General features: G+C 32.0%; 2 protein-coding genes across 2 annotated transcripts; one reads left to right on the plus strand and one right to left on the minus strand.

Annotated features, from left to right (window-relative positions):
• The first annotated feature begins 3,104 nt into the window (after nucleotides 1-3,104).
• On the plus strand, nucleotides 3,105-6,631 carry WDR5B (Transducin/WD40 repeat-like superfamily protein). Its single transcript, XM_068636607.2, has 2 exons — nucleotides 3,105-3,964; nucleotides 6,173-6,631. Exons 1-2 carry the CDS (start codon nucleotides 3,302-3,304, stop codon nucleotides 6,461-6,463), a joined length of 954 nt encoding a protein of 317 aa, XP_068492708.2. The 5' UTR covers nucleotides 3,105-3,301; the 3' UTR covers nucleotides 6,464-6,631.
• A 1,171-nt stretch (nucleotides 6,632-7,802) lies between these two features.
• Nucleotides 7,803-9,318, minus strand: LOC137829722 (uncharacterized). Its single transcript, XM_068636608.2, has one exon. The coding sequence runs from the start codon at nucleotides 8,806-8,808 to the stop codon at nucleotides 7,906-7,908; it is 903 nt and encodes a 300-aa protein (XP_068492709.1). The 5' UTR covers nucleotides 8,809-9,318; the 3' UTR covers nucleotides 7,803-7,905.
• Nucleotides 9,319-10,406: the final 1,088 nt, after the last annotated feature.

Genomic DNA, 10,406 nt, shown 5'->3' on the forward strand with positions numbered 1-10,406 from the left:
TATTGACGTTGAGTTGACTGAAATTGCATTTGCCAGATGAAAAACTCTATTTTACACATTTTTTTAATCACCATTTGATGGCAAAGATTTGTTATCTTAAGTCTTTTTGTTTTATTAAATTATAAAAGTTTAAATTGTATTATTGTAATTCTCTTAAAGATCATATCACAAGTATATATATTCACAAACACAAAATTATTGTAATTCCTAAGTATGTTGTTCAAGTGATATAATTTAAGTAAAAGTTTATTACATTTTTATTGTGAAGAAAAGTTATTAAGGCAAAAATGTTTTATTAATAACTTAAGTTTATTAAAGTGACAAATTTTAATAATTTTTTTGAAGGTAAAACTTACTTGTTGGTATATATATCACTTGTTTTAAATTAACGTATTCTTAATTTGTATTTGTACATTAATGTGTTTTTTTTAACAATGACTAACAACGTAAATAAATAAAAAATCAACTCAGTATTAATTATATTATGTTATTTTTAACATAATAATTAAGTTAATACACATAAGTACTAATTGATCTTTAAAAAAAACATATATAAATTCATATTATCATTCTATAAACAATATTATCATTCTCTTAATTGAAATAATTGTGTTTTATTATAAACAATTAAATGCAACAAAATTTATTTATATAAAAAAAACAATATAAAAAATAAAGGAATAATAAAAAAAGAAGTCTAAGAGAGAGAAGAAAGTTGAAGATACATGTATTTAAAGGAAGAAATCCTCTTTATTTTCATTTGGGGGTGGGGGATGTGTATTATTGTATTATAGTATGTCCATTAAGTCCTATTCATAAAGTTAGAGGATAACATGTAATGCTATTTTTGAAAATGAACTAAGTTCAACTTTTTGTTAAATTTTATTTTAATTGATATTCATGTATGGCACATTCCTTGTCTTTTAGCAACCTTCGTGTCACTCTTTTCCAAATGATTTTTTTTTTAATTTTCTTGTGTTGAAATAATTTCTTAAAAATAATTTATTGAAATCACTTATTTCATATGATTAAGATCCTATTTATAGAATTATATTATAACATGTAATACTTGTTTTAAAATGAACCAAGTTCTACTTCTCGTAGCATTTGCTTTAACTATCCATGCATGACGCATTCCTTACTCTTTCCCAAGATGATTTTTTTTTTATTTTAAAATTTTTTCGATTTCCTTATGTTGGAATCATTTATTGAGAACAATTTATTGAAATCACTTATTTCATATTATTAGGATCGATTTTTATCATCAAAACATTTACTTCTTTAAAAATATCAAGACAATAGATTTTCTTAAATCATAAATAACATGACGATCTGTCTTAAATTTTTATCAAATAATTTATATAAAATATCTCTACATATTTTTATACTTTAATATTACTAAAAAAATATCCCCCATCAATTTTTTGTTCTATAAGCACTTTTCATACTATAAGAGGTGGGATATAACAAAGTTAGGTTTGGAAGATAATTTATATCTGGTGTAAATGCTTAAATAATTTATTATTAAAAAAACACCCTTATATATATTATATTTTACAAAACCCACACATTTTGACAATATAAAAATTATAAATATAAACATATGTAATATATATAGGCATCAATTGAATAATTATATGCAAAAGAATATGGATATTTCACAGTACGATAAGATTAAAATTATAAATATATTATAAAAGTATTTAAATAATTATGTTAATCAATCAATTAAATAATATTTAATTACGATTACATATAGAAATAAAATAATTCCATAGTAAAACCCTTTTTTATATTATAGTATTTTTTTTTTACAAATTACTAATTAAATTAATTTCATATTATCTATTAATTTATTTTTGTAAAATTTGAAATTATATTTTCTTATATGATTCTATGTTATTTTTAAATTTTATTTATTATATATTTTATGTTATGTGTTTCAATAAAACTTAATCATTATTTAACTACTTAGTACCGAAAAATATTGAAGAGTATAATAGGCAAATTCTGCTTCCACCATATCAATTCCATGCACCCAATCTTTATAGAAAATGACAAAATTATTTTTAAGAAAATGACAAAAATAACCTTAAATAAAAGAAGAATGTAGATAAAAATTACTTCTAAAACCTTTTTGTCCAGAAATATTTCGAATTTATCAGAACATATTTTTGAATTTTCGAAACTTTTATCTGGAATGTATTTTTAATTTTGTGTTTTGAATTTTTTTAAAGAATGTATTTTTTAATTTTTAATTATATTTATTATTCTAGATTTTAAATCTGGAATAAGAATAATTTTGAAAATTTAAAAAAAATGATAAGGTGCAAATTAAAATTGATATGGTGTGGGAAACAATTGCCAGTTCCATAGTTGGGCCCAAAGTATATGAACCTAAAAAGCTATAAATACAAAGTCTCAGTAAATACTTATTCACTACTTTCTTATTGACTTAGTTACTCTGATGTATCTATGTTTTTACCATTCTGTCCTCATAATCAAAGTTAACATCATTTGAGAACCCTTTAACAAAGAATTCAACTAAGAAATCACCTCAAGGGATTCCACCTCACATCTCCTAAAAACAGTAAACAAAAACATGTATCCTTTTATATGATATTAGTAATTCTTATACACCTTTCAAAATCGTTCGAAGTATGGATGAGTTTTTCTCGAATTTCTGTTTTTGTTGTTCGGTCGATCAACTGGATGAGGAGTTAGTAATTATATTCAAGCTTCAGTAAATCGATTTTTTAGGGACGAGAGAGACTCCACTTGCGACACTCCTATAAATATAGTATATGTGGTAAAATATATTCTAAAGATGTAAGTTGAGATATTGTCTGTGATTTGATTTTTTACTCTGGTTCCTCCAAACATCAATGTGTCATATTATGATCACTTTACATCATCTGAATATCAAATAATATAATCAAAACATTTATATAATATAATAAAGAAAATTAGATAAATAAATTAGAACATTTATGAGATATAATCCGAATAGTGTGATATAATAAAAAAATATTTATAATATTAATCAGAAATATTACATCAGTATTTATAATAAAATCAGAAATACTGCGTTAATCATACATACTCTCAGTTAGTATAGAGACCCGGGACTTAATTCCTAATATTTATCTATCGGTAGAGTAATAAATTTAATTATCTAAAAATAATTTTTGCACTGAATTCAGTTCTTTCCAACTGTTTTTCTCAATTCCCAACATTCTCTGTTTGGTTGGACAGCAATATTCGAGAACAAGATTGCTTTCGGAATTCAGAAAGTTTCTGAATGGCGACGAGTGCGAACAGCGGAGGTGGCGGCAACCAAACCTACAAACCGTACCGTCACCTGAAAACCCTAAGAGGCCACGAAAACGCCATATCGTGTGTGAAGTATTCGAACGACGGAACGCTATTAGCCTCGGCTTCCCTCGACAAAACCCTAATCGTTTGGTCCTCCGCCACCTACACCCTCCTTCACCACCTCGTCGGCCACTCCGAGGGCATCTCCGACCTGGCCTGGTCCTCGGACTCTCACTATATCTGCTCCGCCTCCGACGACTGTACCCTCCGCATCTGGGACGCCACCGGCGGCGATTGCGTGAAGATCCTCCGCGGCCACTCTGATGCGGTCTTCTGCGTGAACTTCAATCCCCAATCAAGCTACATCGTGTCCGGATCCTTCGACGAGAGCATTAGGGTTTGGGATGTGAAGACCGGCAAATGCGTTCAAATCATCAACGGCCACTCTATGCCCGTCACTTCTGTCCACTACAACCGCGAGGGCACCCTCATCCTCTCCGCCAGCCACGACGGCTCTTGCAAAGTTTGGGACACCAAAACCTTTGCTCCATTGAAGACCCTCATCGACGATAAGGTCCCTGCTGTCTCCTTCGCCAAATTCTCCCCCAATGGCAAGTTCATCCTGGTCGCCACTCTCAATGACATCCTCGTGAGTTTTCATTCTTTTCTCATTTTTTCTTCTTCGTATTGGTTTTATATGAGTATTTTTTTTTTATGTAAAGCTATTACTATTACTATTGCTATTACTATCAACCAAATAGATCAAGCAAGGACATATAAAAAAACATGATTTTTTTCTTCTTAACGTAACCTCTCAAAACCACCATGTTGGAGGAAATGATCTTAAATCAATCTTTCGGCTGCTAGACTTGTACAAACTCTTTAGAAAAAGAGTGATTTTAGTCTCCATCTTATCAAGTAAACCGCACCTTCGAGGAACATAACTCTTCGGAAAATGCTTTATCATAGTATTTACTGGACTATTAGTCTAGTAGAAGGCCAGAAATGCAGCAGAGATTGCAAAAAGGAAGGAGTAAGCTGATTTAATAGAAAAGATCATGGAACTCTCTTCCTTTCAAACGCATTCATCACACATCACACGCTAGCATAAACTCGGAGAGCTTACCAAAGTAGATAACTTAGTCTAGTCTCTTCCTCTCAAACAAATATATTCTATCTCCAAATGCATTTCCAGAGCCACACCCCATTATCAATCCACTGGTCGAGCTGATTCTTAGCTTTCTTATCACTGCAGAAGAAAAACCATGACCGAGCAGCTGAAGAATATTAAAACACTATCTGACAAACATATGTCCCTCTAGTGGACAAACATATATATCCCTCCGGCAAATGGAAGTTGCTATTTTAAGCCTCGTATATTCAAAGGCCTTTGATCCCAAAGGACCAAATTTATGAGACAATGATTTATACTAAGTAGCATCTGGATCGCCACCTACACTTAGCCATAAGACCCAAATTAAATAATTGCTGATTTTAATTCGAACCATTACCCAGATTAGCTATAATATTGTTTGTTTGTTCTGAATGAAATTTATCTTTCTATTATTATCTTTATCAACTGCAACAAGAAGTATTGAGATGAAGTAAAGTATCGATCATTTGTGCTGCTGGCATTGTGTAGATATATAGGCTGGAAACTTGACATATATTATCTCCTGAGACTGGGTTGATGAAGAAGTTACTTCTGTTCATGCTCTGTATCATTTAAGATAAGGGGTTCTGCATGAGAAACAGTTAGAAATCGTGGTGAATTATCCATTGAAAGTCGTGATGGGTAAGGTAGTTAAAATCGAGATTATCAATGGTATTGTAAGGTACTCACTAGATTGTAAGTGGAATCGTAATATAGATAGTAGATCCTACATAAATATGAGATATGCACTAATAAAATAGAATAAACAATTTAAAAAAAAAATTCATAGTGTCACTTTAAAATACTTAATCACACTTGAGCTCATCATACAAACCTTAAGAAAGAAAACATGTCAACCAAGTCATAACTCATGAGTCACAACAAAACAACCTAAATACCTAATTGCTTAAGTGTAAGTAGCCTAAACAAAATACCAAATTATAAAAACCCAACTACTAAGTCCAAGAGCACCTAGATGGCTAAAGCCTAATCAGTAAACATCAACATAAATCTTTCAAATTAAAACCAAAACTCAAAGAATTATCTTTAACTATATCTTCTTAATGAAGCACATTAATAAGAACATCCTCCTCCAAGTGGTGGGACGACAAAAACATCATCCTAGGCTTGACCTTCAACCAAGTGTACATCATCTTCATTTGAATTTGGAGCATCATTAAAACCTACATTTTCATTGTCTTCAACATTTTCCATAACCTACTCATTATTGGATGGAATATCATCTAAGTTCAAACTCCTCAAGCAATTTTCTTTTGCCTTTCCTTCCTTAGCCAATACTGAATTAATCATATGACATAAACATCATTCCTAGTCTCTTGTTTTAAATGATTTATTTTCTTGGTGTGGACCTAATAAATACAAAGGCAAACATAATATATGTAACAATGCAACACTAAAACACTTTGATTCAAATGTTTTCATGATCTTCATTGATGATGATCCCACCAATCTGCTCTGTTGTGATCTTGCGTGGGTACTAAATTGGACATGGTGGCAAAATCGTGGAATTGTGCGATACCATGATCTTCCTTGCAATTTTGACTACATTGCTGATGGGAGTATATTGGAACCTATGTTCCCTGGAGACATTTAACATTCCTTTAGTTAAATTTGCATGTTAGTTTAGCATATTGGTGGTCTTTTTTTATAGTTTCCCTGACAAAACAGTTTTTCTGGATGCAGAAGCTTTGGAACTACGGGAGTGGGAAGTTCTTAAAAATTTATTCTGGGCATGTGAATAGAGTATACTGCATAACTTCTACATTTTCTGTGACTAATGGGAGATATATTGTTAGCGGTTCTGAAGATTGCTGCGTTTATTTATGGGATCTTCAGCAGAAAAATATGATTCAAAGACTTGAAGGCCATACAGATACTGTAATATCTGTTACTTGTCACCCCACAGAGAACAAAATTGCTTCCGCTGGTCTCGCTCTTGATGCAACTGTGAGGGTTTGGGCACAGGAATCCTGAATAATATTGAAATTGTTGGGGGTTTTTATCTTTTTTCTAGATTTTAACTACATGCCTATGCATGTTTGATTATAAGACACTATTACTACTCATATACGGTGATCTCTTGTCGGCACTATTCTGACTATTTTTTGTAAATAGAATTTTCATCACTCGATTGTAAACTCATTACATCTCTACACATCTTAGATTGTTACATGTCGTCTAATGTGTGTGGTGTGAAGTGTGAGGCTTGTGTGTTAACTGTCTAAATTTCTCCACTATATTATTCTTTTGTACTGTTTGTGCCCCGACAGGCAAAATTTTCTCAGATTTTAAAGACTTGAAAATTAGAATTTTCTAAAATGTAATGCTACTTGCACAGTGTACAGCTCTATTTTTTTTTTCCTATAGCTATAGTCGTGTAAATTTTTTAACACCAATGTGATGTGATGGGAAAATACAACAAATATTATCCATCTGTAAGTTTCAACCATATATGTTATTTGGATGAATGAAGCCATTTATTTTCCAAATGCAAATATGAATATTGTAAGTCTTGAAAGAATGTTATTTGAGATTGACACATTATTCGTGTTTCCCAAAACTAAGAATAATGAGATGTCAGATATATTGCCCAAAATCACCTGTGTTCTCCATGGGGATTGCTATTTGGAACCTATGAGTAGGCTTCACCGTACGTAAATTCAATTCAAATGCAGTAAAGAAATAGTTACAACATCCGCTAGTGGATGAGACATTTGGTCGCTGGAAGCATCAGTTATTTGCACTGTTCCTACCATCAAGTTTTGCTTGCTTTTTCCCTTTCGTGTCTCTGCCTCTGCATGCATTTTCATATTCAAATTCAGCTGCATACTGGGAGATCATAGATTTCAGAGACATTCTTGATAACTCTTTCTCTCTCTCTCTCTCTCTTGCTCGAGTGTTGGATCAGAATTGATGAATAAGTGTTCCTTGGATCTACGATAAAAAAATAAAAACATAGGTAGGAACTAAGCATCAGATAATAGCTGTAATCTATCCAGTACTTTGAATCTGTTGTACGCTACATTTCTCTTTATATTTCATATTAGTCCACTGCCTCAAAATTTAAATGCTTGCAGACAATCAAAATAAGAAAATCCAACAACGTTGCTATTGAGTTTCTTATTCTCATTTGGAAACAGAAGATCATTCTTGATAGTCACACCATTAAGAAATTTTATTTACCAAACACATTTACTTTCTTAGCAGACCATATGTTTTGCACCCATTTCTGCTAACACATTCTGGAAAAAAACGATAAAATTACAAAAGTTATACTAAAATAAAATAAAGTTAAAAAGCGTGCTATGTAAGATGAAGAAGAGAAAAAAGGAACAAGTTTATTAGTTTCCTTGTTGAAAAATGTGACTGTGAATATAAATTTAACATTGAGGAACAAGATTTAACAACTCTATTGACTACTCATGTTTCCAAGCATACAAAATGAGAGAGAAGCCAAAGCATTGGAACTGGGAATCCTTAAACTGCTGAGAAGAAGCCCATGTTAGTGTGGTATCAGAAACTGATTGGCCTTCCCACACCTTTTCACTTGAAATGCATGTTTGGAACATGAACACTGCATTGCCCATAGCATTCCCGAAGAGCCAACTATGCACATCCCAAAACACTTCAACCGGAACCCCATCCACCAAAATGGTGTGATTCCCTCGGAATTTCCACTTGAGACGCTTCACCTGCATCACTGTCTTACTATCAACCCGAATCACAAGAGAGGGATCGTTAAAACCCACAGTATCACACTCAATTGTGACATCATGCATTTGCCCCTTGTCACAAAACTGAGCCTTGGCACCGTAAAACTTCTTCCCAAAAATATGCTCTCTTTTTGCAATGAAAACGGTACCACAGTGGGAAAAAGCACAATCACTGTCAATCTTCTTGCATGCCTCCTTTTTCAGATCCCCTAGGAGCAACACCAGCTCCTTGTTCAACACAACCGCTAAGTAGAACCCCTCCAGTGGCTCAGGCCCGGAACCAAACTTGGCACAACTCAAATCCCAAAAAATATCAATTTTACCAGATTGAACCTCCAAATTCTTGGACCCTTTTCTCTTTGAGAATAGCCATGGCTTTATCTCTACCTTGCAGAGACAATGATTTCCCAAGCCATCAATTCCCACGCTCAAGCCTTGACCCATCAGAGTTTTGGTCCAGGAGACCGTGATCAAGCATGAACGGCCTCTGAATTTGCACTGGTAAACACACGTGACAACATTTTGAGCCGCTCTTGTGGTGTTTGATGAGGATGAGTCGGCAACCTGAACCCCATTTTCTCCAAAACAAGAAGGAAACTCCTTCATGGCAACACTACCAACAACAACAATTGGATCCAAAAGAGTTGAGTTTGAACATGTGCTTCTAATTGTGTTTCTTAAGAATGGGATAAGACATAGGAGGGAGGGGTGTGGGGGACAAAGAAAGGGATTTAGATTTGGTTGATGTGTGAATTGTGTATGGAGATTAAGTGAAGTAATAACCAAAGCAAAAGGATGAGTGATTAAAAAAAACTTTGCAGGGAACACAAAAAGGAAGAGTCAGTGAAAGGAAACGTTGCTTTAAGCACATGGGGTACCAAGGATAATAAAAGGCTACAATTGACCCCATTCTATTGCTATTGCCATTGCTATGGCTATGCATGACATGAGTCAAGCAAATGGCAAACACTGCTATCTACACCAGGAACCGTGGCCCAGCAAGGAGATGTAATTATCAAGGTGAAAATTCATGAAATGGATTTCAAATATCTATCTTATTGTCCCTTTCTTAATGCTAATACGGAAGTTAAATTATGCTTAGCAAGTTTGAATAAAAATATTGAGATATCAATATCATACACCAGAAGTCTCATCTACAAGTTTTGTGACCCTTACACATGCTTCATAAGATCCTTAACACTTGTAAGGTAAATTTTGACTTTTCTTCTCCTTATTCTGTGATGTTTCTATTTTCTCCATACTCAACTCTCTTCTTTCTCTTCCAATTCTTTTCGTCTAAAAGACAAAGTAAACTTACTTAAAAGAATTAAGTTAGTTTAGTAAGATGGTGAGACATGCTAATTGAAAAATAATCTTCCTCTTTAAACATCACATTAGATGTATGATTAACAAGACAGTCTGTATAAAAAAAAATAGCCCTTAAATATCGAGGAATTAATTTTGTTTCCTATTATTGTCATTACTGAAAATAAGTTAATGTTAAAAATATATTGTTATTCAATCACAAATTATTATATATGATTGATTTGTTAACCTTTACTTTAATTCTTTCAAAAGTTATATCATGAATGACTTTTTATTAATTGGCCATATAAAATTAGTTTACACTATAATACTTCTTCATTAAACTCTTACATTAGTCAACAATAGTTTAAAACAAAATGGTACTGTCGAATCTATCATTTGGGAGATTTCTGCATCATTTTTATGGTTAATATCACTATTGTTCATTAATATTATATGATGTAGTAATTGGATGAATTCTTCTTGAATTTTGTATAAAAAAAAATTGGTTAACAATGCATATCACATAAAAATTTATTAAGTAAATTCCATTGTATTTTCAAATTTATTTTTACATCCTTAATAAACACACACAAAAAAAAGAAGAGAAAGTGTCATAGTCCTTTAATTAACATTTTTTTACTATCTTCGCAATATTTTCGTTATTTGTATTACTGGAGGTTTTGTCACTATGATTTACAAAACTCGTCATTTCAAACTCCAATTCAGTCTTTATTATATTTATTAATGTTAATAATAACTATGTTTAACGAATATAATTATTTGCCAATTAATTTGTTAGATTGTAATTAAATACATTCCCGAAGAATTGTCATGTATATGAACTAACTTTTGTAAATTGGTCAAAATATAATTTTTTATACTGATTGTGTTTAATA

Source organism: Phaseolus vulgaris, chromosome 7, assembly GCF_051622355.1.
Source record: "Phaseolus vulgaris cultivar YP4 chromosome 7, ASM5162235v1, whole genome shotgun sequence".
Taxonomy (NCBI): domain Eukaryota; kingdom Viridiplantae; phylum Streptophyta; class Magnoliopsida; order Fabales; family Fabaceae; genus Phaseolus; species Phaseolus vulgaris.